Genomic DNA, 19,296 nt, shown 5'->3' with positions numbered 1-19,296 from the left:
CCCTTGCCTTAATATTGCAATATACTGAATATAAACAGCCTTATCGTAAAAACACTCATTGTAATAAAATAACTGAAATGTGATCATTAAAATATTTCACACAAAAAATAATTACATTACTCCACCGATATTCGCAGGGGTTCCGTTCCTGGAACCCCCGCGAATGTTGAAAAACCATGAATACGTTTTTTAGCGGGGGAGATAGGAGAGGGTAGCCGGAGAGGCAAGAGAGGGCAGCCAAAGCACCAGTGAGTGAAGGAAATAACTCGCAGTATGCTCCGACCGCCTCTTCCTGCACTAAAGTCGGGCCTCACCAATCAGGAGCTGCTTTGACATGCAGCTCCTGATTGGTGAGGCCCGACTTTAGTGCAGGAGGAGGCAGTCGAAGCATACTGCGAGTAATTTCCTTCACTCGCCGGCACTCCGGCTGCCCTCTCCTGCCCGGTCGGAAAATCCGCAAATGACCAGGACCGCGAACAGTGAACCGCTAATGACCAGGGGAACACTGTAGTACATTAGAAAGACATGTTTAATTTAAATACCAAATGGGAGAAAGCTACTTATGAATCAGGTCTAGCAAAAACCATAAAATGGGCATGCCGGAAAGATTGCTGTCCATCTTCTTCTTTTCTAGAAAAGTTACAAGTTCAATTGTACTTGATATACAGTACAGTCTCGATTATCCAACCATCCAGCATATTACCATATACCTGATAAGCTGTGACTTTTTTCTATTTTCCTAGCATCTGATTCAGTGAAAGGACAGCACCTACCCTCTATTTGGCTTTGCTACCGAGACCCTGCTTTCACTGCAGCACTTGAAATATACATTTTCTGTGAAATGTCAATGTATTATGTGACTTTTCAATTATCTGAAAATGGGCCAGTCCCATTTATGTTGGATAATCAAAACTGCCCTATATTCCCTATTTCACATATAGCTAAGCAAAAATTGATTATAATTTGGTAAAAGCCATTACAATCTAACAAATGTTGTTTATAAAACAATGACAAACATAAAAAAAAGCTGTTCATAAAGTGTGCACATGCCAGACAGTTACTCACAATAGATTGCTTAAAAATAAACAAACAAAAAAACACATACTCTACCTCCTTTTGAAGTTGGTTTTGTTTGTTTTTTAATCACCTCATCAAGAAAATACTTCATGCATTCATCCTTTCGAGAAAGGTACTATTTCATGAAATTTCAGCTAACTTTTCAAAGATAATTTCTACTTCAGTGTGTATATTCTGCAATTGTTCTATTTTTCAGCTTCATTATTTGAAGTCTTCCAATGAGATACAGCAATGCACTTCATTATTTTACAAGCAGAAGCCACTTTGTCCAAAAATTTAAAAAATTCAACACAAGGGCCAGGACTGCAATTGGACAGAACAACCAGCATCCTGTGAAAGGAAGAACCCTCTCCCACTTTCAATGATATAGTGGGTCTAGCGAAGCGGTCTCAAACCCTTTGCAGGGCCACATTTTGGATTTGTAGGTACTTGGAGGGCCACAAGGGAAAAAAAAAAGTCTTTTTAAAGAAATGACAACTTTGCATGAGGTAAAACTCATTATAGTTTATAAATCTCTCCTTAATTGCTTCTGATCATTTTAGCTGTACACAGCTGAAAGCAGTGCAACATGCAGAAAGTGAAGTTTAGATAGTTTTTCAGAAGCAATTAAAGAAAGATTTATAAACTATAAAGAGTTTTATCTCATGCAAAATTGGTGAGACCTCATCTGGAATACTGTGCACAATTCTGGAGGCCACATTATCGTAAAGATGTGCTGAGAGTTGAGTCGGTTCAGCGAATGGCCACAAGGATGGTCTCGGGGCTCAAGGATCTTTCGTACGAGGAGAGGCAGAATAAATTGCGGCTATACTCCCTCAAAGAACGTAGGGAGAAGGGAGACATGATTGAGACATTTAAATATATCACAGGTCATATCGAGGTGGAAGATGACTTTTTCTTTCTTAAAGGACCCTCGGCCACAAGAGGGCATCCACTGAAAATCAGGGGTGGGAAATTTCATGGCGACACCAGGAAATATTTCTTCACCGAAAGAGTGGTTGATCATTGGAATGAGCTTCCAGTACAGGTGATCGAGGCCAGCAGCATGCCAGATTTTAAGAATAAATGGGATGCACATGTTGGATCTCTAAGAGGGTAGAGTTAAGGGGAGGGGTCATCAGAGTGGGATCTCCAAGAGGACAGTAAGGAGGAGGGTCAATTGAGTGGGCAGACTTGATGGGCTATGGCCCTTTTCTGCCGTCATTTTCTATGTTTCTATGTAACTAGGCTTTTTGTAGAGGGGAGAATCAATATCCAGCTTGTGCCTTAAGTGTCCGGTGGTCACGTCTGCAACCACCTTCAGCTTTCACCTCCTCCAGTACCGGACACAACCACCATCTCACGTCTAGCAGTCATCGCCAGGAGAGGTTCTGAATTTCATGAGAGTTCAAAAGATTACGTATACATGCACAAGCTGAACTGCCTCCAATGGTTACCTTACGTTCTGGAACGTTGCCTGCCTCATAGCTGTAACCTCACGCAAGCGCTTTCCTGCATCTATACATGATTGTAAGGTGGAGTGGACAGTACAATTGCATACAGATGCAGGAAAGCGCTTGCATGAAGTTACAACAGTGAGGCAGGCAACGTTCCAGAATAATGGTAACATACCGAGAACCTCAAAATAGTACGTGGCCCGTGAGCCGAGAGTTTGAGACCACTGGTTTAGGGGAAAAGGTACCTCCTCTGATAAGATACACTAAAACCTGTCTTCTTCCCCAACCTATCTCCAATCTTCCAGCCTGTCTCCCTACACAATATTCTCTAGCTCTTCTCCTCCTACCATCTCTTTTTCTCTTCAACATCCTATCCTTACCTTCTATCTTCCAACTTTGCTCCTCCTGAATCTGAAGGCTGTTCATTTTCTTGCAGGACAACACGACCATCAGAGTTAAAGCTGTACGGTGTCTAAACATTCATAGTATTCTCAGTGTCTCTCAAGAACAGTGCAGGTGTTTGGGCTCAAAATATGCAGCTTAAAAAACTCATGCAGAAGTTCCAAAGACAGCCATCAAGCTTTTTTGAAAAGTTGGAGGCATACATGGACTACACTCAGGATAAACAGAAGCCTTACAATGAACACCAACATATAGTAAATTTTACATACAAGTCTGAAAATCTGTGTTCAAATTTAGTGATATGTCTATAAATAATGCAATTCTTGTTAATATTGTACGTGCCACGATACTGCATAATCATCATCATACTCACCAGCTCCATTAGGTCTTTTAACTTTCCTATCTCTTCTGGAATAGACACCAATTTGTTATTACTAACAACCAATACTTTAAGTGGGAGATCAAACAGGTATTTTGGCAATGTTGATAAAAGGTTTCGACTGAAAAAAAAAAAATAATATGATGCTAAAGCAAAGCTTCAAGAATGTTTACCACCTGGAAAAAAATGATAGCATAAACCAATCAATAGTTGGAATTGATATAAACTAAGAAGGTAACTCTGTAAGCCAAAATCACAATGGTTGATTAATTAAATGAAGAACATAGGAGAAACTGCCTTCAGCTGACTCCCCTCAGAGGTGCATTAACATCACCTAGTCTGGTCAAAAGCAGCCCAGCTTACTTCAACCTTTGAAACCACAGCATGCATGGAAAGAACCCAGAAGTCAGTCTATCCATGGTTATGTACAGCAATGCAATAAAATTTTAAATGGTTAAATGGCCAACAATGTTAAAATTTTAAAATGTTAAAACGTTTTAAAATGTTAAAACGTAATCATTTAACTGCTAAACTATTTAAATATTATGTATCCCTAGTACAAATGTGACAATGAGTAGAGCTGGGATCAGAAGGATCAATTGAGTACACATAGAAAAAAAAAATATGAATGTAAGGAAATTTTGGTACAGGAAGATAGAAAAAAAAAATATGAATGTAAGGAAATTTTGGTACAGGAAGAATTAAAATTCCTTTGCTCAAGAAGCAGTATAATGAGGATCTAGTAGTAAATGACAAACAGCACAGCTATTACTAGTAAACATGACATAAAGAAAACAACACATACATCACTTTGAATGTGTACAAGTCCCATTCCTCTTTGATACTAAATAATCTTTGAAGACAATCATCGTTGACTTTCTAGGCAAAGCCCAGTCATTTAACAGGAGAAATCCAAACTGATTTGCCATTCTAAGCAAACCTCACTGTGTGTATGGAAAAAACAGCCCAATGAGAAAGAATTCCCAGTGACTATATGGATACATAAAGCTGCATCAAGAAAATTAAGCACAGTGGAATCCATGAAATGAAATGGTTGCATGATCATGAGGGGCATAGAGAAGGTGGATAGGGACAGATTCTTCAGACTGAAGGGGACAGCAAATACGAGGGGGCATTCTGAGAAACTGAAGGGAGACAGGTTCAAAACAAATGCAAGGAAGTTTTTTTTCACCCAGAGGGTCGTGGACACTTGGAATGCGCTACCGGAGGAAGTGATCAGGCAGAATACGGTACAAGGATTCAAACAGGGATTGGATGGATTCCTGAGGGATAAAGGGATCGTGGGATACTGAGGGAGGAGCTGGGATATAACACAAGTATAGGAAGTAAATCAGGTAATGAGTATAAACTAACCTGGTTGTGCATGTGCAAGACCGGAGGGCTAGGACTTCGATAGGAAGGCAGAACTTAAATGGGAAACCAAGGTGGCAAGGGAGCCCCTTCTGATGATTCAGACAGGTCTTGACCTGTTTTGGGCCGCCGCGGGAGCGGACTGCTGGGCAGGATGGACCTGTGGTCTAACCCGGCGGAGGCACTGCTTATGTTCTTATGTTACACAGTTAAGGAGTGTAGATTTGCCCTGCTAAGCATAGTTTGAAAACTATGCAGATAAACACCAAAATGCCAAACGAATAAGCTGAGAAATACAGTTGAATCTGCACAGTGAAATCTTCAATGTTGTAAGGAGATACACAGAAGTGCAACTGCAGTTGTGCAGTGAAACATAACAGACATTATGCAGAGAAGTGTACAGGAAAACATGTGGCAAAGCCCCACTTATTTGTAAAGGTTAGCCAATACTATGAACGCAGTGAAACTCCTCTGATGTTGTTTCAGCGCAGACACTCAGCCCAAATCAGCACAGTGAAACCCGGCTGATTATTATGGAACTCAACTGATTCCACGGAATGGAACTCTACCAAATCTGTATAGAGAAGCCCATAAAATTCTGTGCAAAGCAAATCTGAGCTTGTGCACGAAGTGCAACTGAATTTGTACAGAAGTGTCACCTGATTTTATCCAGGGAAGCTAAGGTCAACCTGTACGAAAGAGGAAGCTGCTTGAGTGCTATGACCGAGAGCTGATTCTATGCTACAAAGCACTGATGATGGTATACGATTAAGCACAGTAGATGGAATATGGCCATACTCTTCAAAACCCGGGAGGGTAATAACTGTTGTTTAATGGTGAGGCAAAGATGAAACTTGAGGGCAATAAAGTGAAAGTAAAGCCATGAAACAGTACAGCTACAATCCAAAAAATGGGAGAGATTATTACTCTGAAAGAGATAGGAAAAAGCACAGCAAATAGCTCTAAGTCACATATTAAAAAGGCTGTAAGGACAAAGAAAAGCCTCATACAGAAGGCACCTATAAGGTGAAGCTTAGCTCAATGTGGCATTACAAAAAAATGGAATGAACAGGGAACTATGCCCATAGTCTGCAGCACAGCTGACTGCACAGAGATGAGCATACCACAGAAGCAATAAAAGTAATCAGAGAAAGAGTCCTGGCTAAGAAACCATAAACCGCCACAGACAAAGGAAATGTGAGTGAAGTAACATAGTAACATTGTAGATGACGGCAGATAAAGACCCAATGGTCCATCCAGTCTGCCCAACCTGATTCAATTTAAATTTTTTTAATTTTTTCTTCTTAGCTATTTCTGGGCAAGAATCCAAAGCTCTACCTGGTACTGTGCTTGGGTTCCTACTCCGTTAAAACCTACTCCAGCCAATCTACACCCTCCCAGCCATTGAAGCCCTCCCCAGCCCAACTTCCACCAAATGGCCATATACAGACACAGACTGTGCATGTCTGCCCATTACTGGCCTTAGTTCAATTTTTAATATTATTTTCTGATTCTAGATCCTCTGTGCTCATCCCACGCTTCTTTGAACTCAGTTACAGTTTTACTCTCCACCACCTCTCTCGGGAGCGCATTCCAGGCATCCACCACCCTCTCCGTAAAGTAGAATTTCCTAACATTGCCTTTGAATCTACCACCCCTCAACCTCAAATTATGTCCTTTGGTTACCATTTTCCTTTCTCTGAAAAAGATTATGTTATACGTTAATACCCTTCAAGTGTTTGAACGTCTGAATCATATCTCCCCTATCTCTCCTTTCATCTAGGGTATACATATTCAGGGCTTCCAGTCTCTCCTCATACGTCTTCTGGCGCAAGCCTCCTATCATTTTCGTCGCCCTCCTCTGGACCGCCTCAAGTCTTCTTACGTCCTTCGCCAGATACGGTCTCCAAAGCTGAACACAATACTCCAAGTGGGGCCTTACCAATGACCTGTACAGGAGCATCAACACCTTCTTCCTTCTACTGGCTACGCCTCTCTTTATATAGACCAGCATCCTTCTGGCAGCAGCCACTGCCTTGTCACACTGTTTTTTCGCCTTTAGATCTTCGGAGACTATCACCCCAAGGTCCCTCTCCCTGTCCGTGCATATCAGCTTCTCTCCTCCCAGCATATACGGTTTCTTCCGATTATTAATCCCCAAATGCATTACTCTGCATTTCTTTGCATTGAATTTTAGTTGCCAGGCATTAGACCATTCCTCTAACTTTTGCAGATCCTTTTTCATATTTTCCACTCCCTCTTCGGTGTCTACTCTGTTACAAATCTTGGTATCATCTGCAAAAAGGCATACTTTTCCTTTTAACCCTTCAGCAATGTCACTCACAAACATATTGAACAGGATTGGCCACAGCACCGAACCCTGAGGGACTCCACTACTCACCTTTCCTTCCTCCGAGTGACTTCCATTAACCACTACCTCTGATGTCTGTTCGACAGCCAGTTTCTAACCCAGTTCATCACTTTGGGTCCTAACTTCAGCCCTTCAAGTTTGTTCAACAACCTCCTATGAGGAGCTGTATCAAAGGCTTTGCTGAAATTTAAGTAAATTACATCTAGCATATGTCCGCGATCCAGCTCTCTGGACACCCAATCAAAAAATTCAATCAGGTTTGTGTTGCCATGTTGCCTCGGATCCTGTAACCCAGGGGTGCCCAACATGTCGATCGCGATCGACAGGTCGTTCGCTCAGGCGACCCCAGTCGATCGCAGAGCGGGTTCCCTTCTTCCCTTCTTTTTTTTCCCATCCTGATTGGCCCGCCTCTTGAAGAACGCCGGCCAATCAGAGTGCTGGAAGGGCGGGGTGAAGGGTCGGTGGGGGATGGAGCTCAGCGCACCACAAGAAATAGAAGCGCCTGTAATGATTGAGGTAAGAGCCGAGGCCTAGTGCTGCCCGATATACAATTTTAAAACCCCCAAAATCGGCCTCCCAATCAGTGGCGTACCGGGGGGGGGGCGGTCCGCCCCCGCCCCGGGTGCACGACTTGGAGGGATGCACAGCCGTCCGGTCCTCCTGCCCTTCTTTTCCCCCGGTCTGCGCTCGGGGCTCGCACCTGCCTGGTCCTGTACAGCCGCCCAAATGGTGCTGTTGGTATCGCCAGACTCGCGGGAGTTGACGGCACCATTCGAGCGTCGGTGCGGGACCAGGCAGGCGCGAGCCCCGAGCGCGGATCGGGGGAAAGGAAGGGCAGGATGGCCCGGACCTGGCCGGCTGTGCACCCCTTCTAAATCCATTGTACTTGTCTTTTATTCAGTTCCACTAATGAGCATTGTGACACATGGGGCAGTTCTTGGAGGTATGTCTCTTCTGCATTTCTTTGTTTTCCTGTGCCTAAGTATTCTATTAATTTAACTTCCTTGTTCCTGTGGGGATCTCCAAAGGGGACGAATGGGAGACAGCCGGTGGCAGGTGGTACTTTAGCAATTCTTGCAGGTTGCCATAGGCCTCAGGTCTTCCCTTTGCCTGGTCCTGCCCCTCCTCTGAGTCAGAGACAGGATTGGGGCAGAGGGAAGACAGCTCCTGAGGCCTATGGCAACCTGCAAGGATCGCTAAAGTACCAGCGATCCTCTCTGAAGACTGCTCTCTGCTGGAATTAGGTAAATGGATGTGGGGAGGGCAGGCCTTCGGGAGGAGGGGGTGCAGTCCTTCAAGGGGTAGTGCAGGCCTTCGGGGGGGGGAGTCAACCTTTGGGGGGGAATGTGCAGACCTTCAAGGGGGGGGTCAGGCCTTCGGGGGAGGGGGGTGTAAAGTGAAACCTGTACATTTCTTTTTCTGGGGGCCCTGGTGTAGAAGTACATGGAGGGAGGGAGAGAAGGGGTTCAAAGAGACGTACATATGCCGGACTTTGGGGAAAAGAAATAATGGGTCTTAAAAATAGAGGAGAGGGAGAGAGATGGTGGACAATGGGATTTAGGGAGAGAAGGAACAGACAGGGAAGAAGTTGGAAACAAGGGATGATATGGAGGGAGGAATAGAGATACTGGATAGGAAGGTAATTGGGAAGAGAAAGGGAGAGATGGTGGACCCTGGGGGGTGGGGAAGGAGGGAGAGATGAAGGATGAAAGGGTAGTTGAGAACAGGCGGATCTGTGGATGGTGATGAAAAAAAGGAAAGATGCCAGACTTGGGGGGCGGGAAGGGAAACAGAAGGGTTGGACAGAGATGGAAGATGGATGGTTAGCATGGTGAAAGAAGAAAACAACAAATGGGCAGGAGACCCTGGCAAGTGAGTTATCAGAAGGCAACCAGAGCCTGAGACCAACAAGATTTTAATAATGTCCAGACAACAAAGGTAGTAAAAATGATTTTATTTTCAATTTAGTGATCAAAATGTGGCCATTTTGAGAATTTAAATCTGCAGTCTATATTTTGCACTATGGCCCCCTTTTACTAAACCACAATAGCGTTTTTTAGCGCAGGGAGCCTATGAGCATTGAGAGCAGCGCAGGGCATTCAGCGCAGCTCCCTGCGCTAAAACCCGCTATTGTCTATTTTTGTATGATTGTTACTGAAGTGACATTGCATAAAGTCATCTGCCTTGATCTCTTTGAAAAAAAAACCAGAATATAAATGATAATTAACATTTTCTCTGCGTACAGTGTGCTTTGTGTTTTTAAAAATTTTATTGTTGGTAGATCATTTTGACTTGGTCATTTTAAAAGTAGCTCGCAAGCCCAAAAAGTGTGGGCACCCCTGCTGTAACCCATTAGATTCAAGGAATACACTATCCTTTCTTTCAGCAACACTTCCATTATTTTTCCAACTGAAGTGAGGCTCACTGGCCTGTAATTTCCTGCTTCATCCCTGTGACCACTTTTATGAATAGGGACCACATCCGCTCTCCTCCAATCCCCAGGAATCACTTCTGTCTCCAGAGATTTGTTGAACAAGTCTTTAATAGGACTCGCCAGAACCTCTCTGAGCTCCCTTAGTATCCTGGGATGGATCCTGTCTGGTCCCATCGCTTTGTCCACCTTCAGTTTTTCAAATTGCTCATAAACACACTCCTCTGTGAACGGCGCAGAATCTACTCCATTTTTTCATGTAACTTTGCCAGACAATCTCGGTCCTTCTCCAGGATTTTCTTCTGTGAACACAGAACAGAAGTATCTGTTTAGCACATTTGCTTTTTCCTCATCACTCTCCACATATCGGTTTCCAGCATCTTTTAGTTTATCAATTCCATTTTTCAACTTCCTCCTTTCACTAATATATCTGAAAACATTTTTGTCTCCCTTTTTTACATTTTTAGCCATTTGTTCTTCCGCCTGTGCTTTCGCCAGACGTATCTCTCTCTTGGCTTCTTTCAGTTTCACCCTGTAGTCCTTTCTGCACTCCTCTTCTTGGGTTTTTTTTATATTTCACGAATGCCAACTCTGTCACCTTTATTTTCTCCGCCACTAGCTTGGAGAACCATATCAGCTTCCTTTTTCTCTTGTTTTTATTGATTATCTTCACATAATAATAATAATAATAACAACTTTATTCTTCTATACCGCCATAGTCGTGAGACTTCTAGGCGGTTTACATTGAAGAGGGCTGGACAGTCAGCGAATTACAATATGCAGAGATAAAAGAAATACAATATGCAGAGATAAAAGAAATACAAAATGCAGAATCTTAAAAATGAGGCAATAAATACAATAGTTTACAATGAAGAGAGCTGGACAGTCAGCGAGTAACAATATGCAAAGATAAGGGAAAGACAGCATGCAGAATAAATTATTGTCTTATACACTGGACATGTTTGAAATATTAGGAATTGATTTAAGGATTGTGTAGATACTTTTTAGGTAATATTTACTTACAGTATACTGATTTAAAAGTGACTTCTGTATCTTTTAAGTGTATGACAAGCATTTACATAATGTAGGAGGTATACACTACCACTCAGCCTTTGCTTTCTGACTGGTGGCCCTGATACCACATAAAGATCCGTAGCCATTTTTATCGCTCCTTTCAGTTTAGATCACTGTCTTTCCACTTCTATTATGTCCTCCCATCCTAACAGCTCATTGCATTAAAGTCTGTACGTTTGAAATCTAGGACTTTAAGTATCGTGCGGCCGCGCTCCACTTTAGCCGTTATATCAAACCAAACCGTTTGATGATACCTACTTCCCAGGTGAGCACCCACTCAAACATTAGAGATACTCTCTCCATTTGTGAGGACCAGATCCAATATCGCTTTTTCCCTTGTGGGTTCCGTCACCATTTGTCTGAGCAGAGCCTCTTGAAAGGCATCCACAATCTCCCTACTTCTTTCCGATTCCGCAGACGGAACATTCCAGTCCGCATCCGGCAGATTGAAATCTCCCAACAGCAGAACCTCCTCTTTCCTTCCAAACTTTTGGATATCCACAATCAGATCCTTATCAATTTGCTGCAACTGAGTCGGAGGTCTGTAGACTACACCCACGTAGATAGAAGTTCTATCTTCTCTTTTCAAAGCGATCCATATCGCTTCTTACTGTCCCCAGGTCCCTTACATTTCGGTCGCTTGGATATTGATCTTTACATAGAGAGCTACTCCTCCACCTTTTTGAGCATCTCTATCTTTTCCTAAAAAGATTATATCCTGGTATGTTTACATCCCATCCATGTGATTCACTGAACCATGTCTTTGCGATAGCGACAATATCTAGATCTGCCTGTAACATCAGGGCTTGCAGATCATGAACTTTGTTGCTTAGACTGCGAGCATTTGTGGTCATCGCTTTCCAGCTATTTTTCAGCGGTAATCTCCTTTTTCGTATGGATTTTTGTTTTGTTTCACTTTCTGTTGCAATACTAAGAAATGAGTTGCTGATATTGTTTATGTTGCAATCTTTACTACTATCACATCTTTTCTTTTGTTGGGGGTGGTCTCTATAACTATCTTTCATACATACACCACCCCCACCTTCTAGTTTAAATGCCTAGAAACCTATTGTCTAAATTTCTCCGCAAAGTTTCTTTTTCCTGCTGTAGTAATATGTAGTAGTATACAACCTAAAACAACTAGCCCAAGTGGTTTAGATATACCAAATCATACAATATATATAATATCACTTCTTCTAAACAGTACACATCAGTGTTACCAGCCCTAATAGTTACAGGCTTTATATTACCAGCCTCAGAATTGGAGCCTACGCACAGTTGTTAGATCACAAACGAAAATGATCAGCGTAGTATTCAAGCTCCTGCTCCAATCATTGGCCAAATTATTTATCTATGTACTTTTTTTGAATTTGCTTTTTTTTTATTTTTTTTAAACCTTCACCAAATAATTTAACTATGCATTTAAAAATATAACTTTTCAACTATATCCAACGTGCACTTGTTCATGGAATTTGAAAAAATTGACCAAAAATTTATAACTTATCTCAAGCAGTCTTTGCTGTTGAAATACTGATTTGGACAATAAATGTCACATCAAATGCCTGTCTGCCAGGCATCAAATGCCAGACAGGCATTTGATGTGACATTTATTGTCCAAATCAGTATTTCAACAGCGAAGACTGCTTGAGATAAGTTATAAATTTTTGGTCATTTTTTTCAAATTCCATGAACAAGTGCACGTTGGATATAGTTGAAAAGTTATATTTTTTAATGCATAGTTAAATTATTTGGTGAAGGTTTAAAAAAAATAAAAAAAGCAAATTCAAAAAAAGTACATAGATAAATAATTTGGCCAATGATTGGAGCAGGAGCTTGAATACTACGCTGATCATTTTCGTTTGTGATCTAACAACTGTGCGTAGGCTCCAATTCTGAGGCTGGTAATATAAAGCCTGTAATTATTAGGGCTGGTAACACTGATGTGTACTGTTTAGAAGAAGTGGTATTATATATATTGTATGATTTGGTAGTAATATGTAGCCCATCAGTGAAATATAGCTTCTTGTCCTTCCATGTATTTCCCCATCCTCCTATGTACCTGATAGCAATGAAAATTGTCAAGACATAATTCAACAGATACCACACATGGTTGACTGTGTAAAGGTAATGATGGAAACCTAGTATAGCAAATGTAACTCACAAAACATTAATGGCAAGACCCGGAACAAAGAGAAGGCAACAGTGGCTGATCAAAGATCTAGTATTCAGTGATAGAGGAAGGGGAACATATTCCCTTGAAGCATCCAAGAGGGGAAGGAACCTAAATTATTAACTAAACGGGATTGTTATACCCTCTACCTTAATTTAAAAGGAAGGATTACTGGATAGAAAAAGAAGCAAATGCACTAACCAGCATCCTCTACTGAATTACTCCCCTCACTACGGAAACATGAGAAATAGTGGAGGCCCCATACATGTCCAAGGTTCAGAAAGCAATGCCTGACTACACCAATTAAGAGGAAGTGTTCAACTCGTATTGATGTTGAAGGATTACAAATCTCCAGCAAAAGAAGAGTGAGCATATCCGAGCAATTTAAGTCCAAAAGAATGCGTGAATGAAAATGAGGAGGGGGGAATGCAGGAGCTTACCTTTTTAGTTTTTCCAGTGGGAGAAGGGGGTTGGGGAGAGTGAGGAGGAATAAATATGAAGCCCATGAGTATTTCAGTGAACAGCACTCAGAATCTAATCTGTCTCATATGCTGTAAGGAATTTTTAAAAAGGCACCTGAAGAATAGCACCCAAACCACTCAAAATAAAAAATAGAGAATGAAAGAATAGCAAAGCCCTTCACCTTATGGAGGTACTCATATGGGATGATGACTGAATATAGCAGTAATTTGCAGCTAAGGAGATGGATACTCTTGATACTAACCTGAAATTCACAATCACTATGCATAAAGCTAGAAGTAACTCTTATTCAAAAGCAGGGCACTCAATAGGGCCAAGGAGTCATCAATGCAAAGAAAAAACAGAGTTGAGAATTTATTAGTACTCATGACTGGGTTTTTCCACCCTCATACCCTGTGAGGGAGGAACCCTGAGGGAGTTCTGAGCCACAGTTATGTTATAATTGGAAGCAGTTCTATACATCAAAAAGACTTGTTGCTACATGCTGAATCTTGACTCTTAGAATCGAGCCTTAAACATCAAAGTGTAGAGAAGGCTGAAGGAAAGGAAGAGTGGCAGAGAGCTCAATCTCTAAAATGTACTCTAGCTCCAGATATAAAGTTTGTATAATCTAGAGAAACACAGAGCTCAAATTTTAAAAAGTAACCCCCAGCTGAAACTGAAGGAAAGATTAGGTTCTTACTTTGATAATCTTCTTTCTAGTAGATAAGACATTAGATTCCATCCCTTTTCATGAGCATTCTTGTAGGGATCTTTAATAGCATTCTTTTGCCCAACCTCCCATCCTTCTGGGCTGTCCTCTAATTCCTCAGTCAGTTCATACCAAAGCAGATGGTCAGCCCTGAAACATAAAAACATGATGGCAGATAAAGGCCAAATGGCCCATCTAGTCTGCCCATCTGCAGTAACCATAAGAGGGAAACATAAGAGGGAAGGGGTATAAAGGGACACTCCCTGAGAAACATGTATGTTCTGCTCATATCTACTCTAAGTGCAAACAACATGGCCGATTTTTTTCAATTCCAAAATACAAAAATTAAGATCTTCGCTAACTGCCCCGGCCAAGCCCCACTGGTGCTACCCCATCCTGTTAGACTCAGATGCTTCCAGAGCCGACCTGAACTGGAACAAATTCTCAACCATTGACTGGCAAACTTTTAGTAAATACTACAATAAATTTGCCAATTCCTACTGCAGATTAGATACCTGTCCCCCAAATGTCATGAAATCTGCCCCAGTCAATTTTAAGGTCAAGATGTTGACTTGGGTAAACTTCCTGCTATCCTCAGGGAAATTCCCAGTGGAACAAGGTCACATTATGATTACGCCAATTTAAAAAAATGCAAAAGAACCATCTAACATTGCATCCAACTTTAGACCTATCGCCAATATCCCTCTGGTAACCAAAATAGCAGAGGGCGTGGTAAACACCAAACTCACCACATACCTGGAGAACCACAATATCTTACATGACAACCAATCCGGCTTCCGGTCAGGTCACAGTACCGAAACAATCATAGCTTCGTTGTTTGATTACCTTCATCTTCTATTCAGCCAAGGCTCATGTGCTCTGATACTGCAACTTGACCCGAGTAGCACATTTGACTTGGTTGACCATGCTATTCTACTAGACTGTTTGACATCTATTGGGATCTCAGGTCATGTTCTCAATTGGTTTCATGGGTTTCTGAAAAATAGAACCTATAAGGTGTTTAAGGACAATACTATCTCCTACGGTTGGGACAACCCCTGTGGGGTCCCACAGGGTTCCCCCTTGTCCCCCACCCTGTTTAACATCTACCTTGCCTCCCTAGGAAACCTCTTGCAGACCATAAAGCTCAAATTCTTCATCTATGCGGACGACATCACCATAGTCATTCCGCTCTCTTGCTTTTCATCAGAGCTGATAAATTCTCTATCATTCATACTAAATCAGGTTGAACTTTGGATGTCGGCGTTCAGATTAAAGCTAAACTCGGACAAAACTAAATTTTTCTTGGCAGCCCCAAACGACAAACTACGCTACATGTAAATGGACTAGATTACTGTATAGAACAATCCCTAAAAACATTAGGAGTCACTTTAGACAAGCATCTCACACTAGAGAAACACTCTGACCTAGTATTTAAGAAATGTATATCGATGCGTTGGAAACTCCGCACAATCAAAAAATTATTTGATGACGCCTCCTTTCGTCTGCTGATACAGTCTTCTATCCTAAGCGCTCTGGATTACTGTAACATCATATACTTAGGCGCCTTCAAGAAAATCACCAGGAAGTTGAGGTTGGTCCAAAATACCGCCGTCCGTCTCATCTTTGGCTTGAAGAAATGGGAACACATAACCCCTTTCTACCACAAATTGCACTGGCTGCCGTTCGAATCCAGAGTTCTATTTAAGTTCTCATGCATCTGCTACAAAACAGTATTTGGTATGTCACCAGATTATCTCTACCCACACTTCAACCTGACTTACAATAATAAGAGCTCCCGCAGAATAAACCTGTTTGCTTTTCCCTCACTGAAATTGTGTCATCTTAAAAAATTCTTCGAAAGAACCTTCGCTTTCCAAGCAGCCAAACTAAAATCATGGCTCGCCCAAATTGTACTAGATGCCTCTTCATATCTCAACTTTAGAAAACAGATCAAAACCCAACTCTTCAACAAACCAAATCCTTAACGCACCCCTCCCTTAAATCCCTCCACCCCTTCCCTTTCTTTTTAAGACTGTTACTCCCCACCTCCTAAAGCTTGTATGCATCTTCTCTTAAATGCATTGTATATACTTACTGTATGTACTATATATAATCTTTTCCCTCACTTAAATTGTAAACGTATAACTAGTATGCATCTGTCTCCTTCTCTTAAATTCATTGTATATACTCTCTGTATGTAATGTACTTAATCTTCTCCCTCTCTTAAATTGTAAACGTATAACTAGTTTGACTTCATGATTGCTTTAGTTATGTTCCTCAATCTCAACCGCATTGTCTGTATTTCATCTAACTGTTGTGAACCGCCTAGAACTCCCTGGGTATGGTGGTATACAAAAATAAAATTATTATTATTATTATTATATCATTAAGCATATAACAGATAAACAAAAACTTAACCATTTGCAATACATAACAAGTGAAAAAATAAACAAGTCACTAACTCGAGCGCCACCTGCACTAAAAGTAAGGGAGATTTCATAAATACTCTCTAGCTTCTTCAATGTGGCAGTCACATTATCTATTCTTGTCAAAGCTGGACAAAGGCAAGAAACAAGTTGCCTGTATTCCCCAGCACCTTTCAGGCAGTAAGCTTGCAAATGAACATTCCCTACAGTAGCAGGGAATGAGTGAATAAAACAAGCTTCAAGGGCTTCAAGAATGGAGTGTGTGTCTATTAGAAAGAAGATTATCGAGGTAAGAACCTAATCTTTCCTTCAAGTACAACAGACACACCATTCCTGAATGTGTGGGACCTATCAAAGCAATCCCCCCGAGTTTAGGATGGGACAGATGAGCCTCCTGTCAGAACTGAAGATCCAAATGCAGAGTCCTGTTCAGATACCATGTCCACCCTGGAAAACTTCATGAACATTTAGAGAGAAGACAAAGCAGATTTCATCTGAGGATACCGCTGAAGATTCTGCTCATGAGGAAGCTACGCTTCTAGTAGAGTGTGCCTTTACGGATATAGACAGACATTTTCTACTTCCAATATAGGCTGAAGAAATGGCCATATGGATCCATCTTGAAATGGTCGCTACCAAGGTTGGTTGACCTTTACAAGCAGCCCCAGACAATACAAACAGATGATTCGACAAGCAAGATACCGAAGTAAGAGTCTGTGCACATCCAACAATTTCAACACCTGATCACTCTCAATCCTGAAGTCCTAAGTAAAGTGGACTTTTAGATAGATGTGAAAACTGGAAACCACTTTTGGTAAGAAAGATGGGAACGTGTGTAAAACCACATCTGAATCTGAAATTCTGAGAACTGGATCTCTGCAGGACAAAGCCTGAAGGTCCAACACTCATCGGGCAGAGGTAATCGCTACCAAAAACACCATCTTGATGATGAGATCCATCAGGGAAGCTTGCTTCAGAGGTTCATAGGGCGCCCAGTGGACCAGATTAAGATTCCACATTGGAAAAGGCCATTGCACTGAAGGACGAAGGCCATATCTGGATGTGCAGCTACAGTGCTCTTATTAATCCTAGGTCCAAAATAGGAGAGCCCCAGAATCTGAAATTTCAGGGAGTCAACCAATAGGCCTTTTTCCAGACCTTCCTGCAGGAAGGCACCACAGAGATCATTGCCAAGCTTGGGTCCTCCTCCTCTTAGCACACCAAGCTTGGAAGCACTTCCAGGATTTTGTATATGCTGCTATAGTCACCTTTCTTCCTACATCTTAGAAGGGTGGAGACCACTCCAACCAAATAGCCTTTACGTGCAAGCACCATGCGCTCAAGAGCCAAGCCGTAATACCAAAGCATTCTGGATCCTGAAGTGAAATTGAACCCTATATGAGCAGCCGGGGATGACAGGAAGTCTGAGGTAGAGAATGACACAGGAAAAAATCTGTCCCCGTCACTGCCCCATCCCCTTCACCGCCCCGCCCTGTCCCCTTCACTGCCCTGTCCCCGCAGCATCCACCCTTCCCTCTTGCCACCTCGCCGCTCTTCAGCGGCCCGAGAATCTCCCTCCCTCCCCCTTACCTTCCCAGCGTAAAGAAACTTAAGGGAGGGAAGGCGCACAGTCACTGATCGCGTGCCCACCCCCTTCCCTCCCTCCGGACAAATCTATCTCCCTCCCTCCCCCTTACCTTCGTGGCGCTTTAGAAAAGAAACTGATGCCGGCAAAGCCTGCCTGTGCTGCCCTGCAGTCGCGTGTGTGTGGGCAGAAGCTTCTCCTGACAATTGTCTTTTAATAAACACAAATAAAACAGAGCAAGGTTCAACAAAACCCATCTAAACTAAACTAAACTAAACTAAACCTTAGGTTTGTATACCGCACCATCTCCGCGTGCGCAGAGCTCGGCACGGTTTACAGAGGTTGAGAGGAAAGGAACTACAAGGAAGGGATATAGGAGAGGGACTGAGGAGATAGAGGGGGACAAGATACTAGAGCACGGGAGGTGATTAGGTTTTTGAAAAGAGCCAAGTTTTCAAGTGTTTGCGGAAGGATTGGAAGGAGCTAGAATTTCTGAGCGGGGATGAAAGGTTGTTCCAGAGTTCTGTGGTTCTAAAGGGGAGGGATGTTCCAAGTTTTCCTGCGCGGGATATACCTTTTATAGAAGGGAAAGATAGTTTCAGTTTTTGGGAGGATCTAGTCGAGAGCGGGTTTGAGGAGTTCCAGAAGAGTGGGATAACAGGAGGAAGGACGCCGTGTAGAATCTTGAAGGCTATGCAGGCACATTTATAGAGGACTCTGGAGTAAACTGGGAGCCAGTGAAGCTTGGAGAGGAGTGGGGAAACGTGGTCGAACTTGCCTTTTGCGAAAATAAGCTTGGCTGCGGCGTTTTGAATTAGCTGAAGTCTATGGAGGTTTTTCTTTGTTAGGCTTATATAGATGGAGTTGCAGTAGTCCAGTCTAGAAAAGATGGTGGATTGAACGAGGATGGCGAAATGAGAATGATGAAAGCAGGATCTTACTTTCCTCAACATATGGAGGCTAAAGAAGCATTTTTTTACTAGGGAGTTGAGGTGATCGTTGAAGGAGAGAGAGGAATCTAGGATGATGCCAAGGACTTTGCTTGAAAACTCAAGCTGAAGAGTGGGGCCGGAAGATAGAGGGATGGAGGTGGGTAAATGGTCTAAGGTTGGGCCGAGCCAAAGTAGTTTGGTTTTGGACTCATTCAGTTTCATTTGTACAGATTGGGCCCAGGATTGGAGGTTCGTAATACATGTGGAAATGTTCTCAGCGAGGTTCGAGAGGTTCGAGTCGGTTTCAAGGAGGATGAGGATGTCATCGGCGTAGGAGTAGAGAGTTTCTAGTGGGGATAAATGAAGGAGTTTCAGAGAGGACATGTAGATGTTGAAAAGGATAGGGGAGAGGGGTGAGCCTTGAGGGACTCCACATTTTGGCTTCCAGGCGGGGGATGTGGAACCGTT

The 19,296-nt window shown here is 42.4% G+C and overlaps 1 protein-coding gene across 5 annotated transcripts in view; it reads right to left on the bottom strand.

The window, feature by feature from the left end:
- Positions 1–19,296, bottom strand: part of LRCH2 (leucine rich repeats and calponin homology domain containing 2) — a 198,935-nt gene that overhangs the window by 134,659 nt on the left and 44,980 nt on the right. For all 5 annotated transcript variants that reach the window (XM_033944408.1, XM_033944409.1, XM_033944410.1 and 2 more), the window contains exon 3: positions 3,289–3,415. In XM_033944408.1, the coding sequence (XP_033800299.1) occupies positions 3,289–3,415 (127 nt within the window). The remainder of the gene's footprint in view (positions 1–3,288; positions 3,416–19,296) is intronic.

This window comes from Geotrypetes seraphini, chromosome 5 (assembly GCF_902459505.1).
Source record: "Geotrypetes seraphini chromosome 5, aGeoSer1.1, whole genome shotgun sequence".
In the NCBI taxonomy this organism is placed as follows: Eukaryota; Metazoa; Chordata; class Amphibia; order Gymnophiona; family Dermophiidae; genus Geotrypetes; species Geotrypetes seraphini.
Note: the sequence above shows the minus strand (reverse complement) of the source record. Positions and strands in the feature narration are given on the sequence as shown.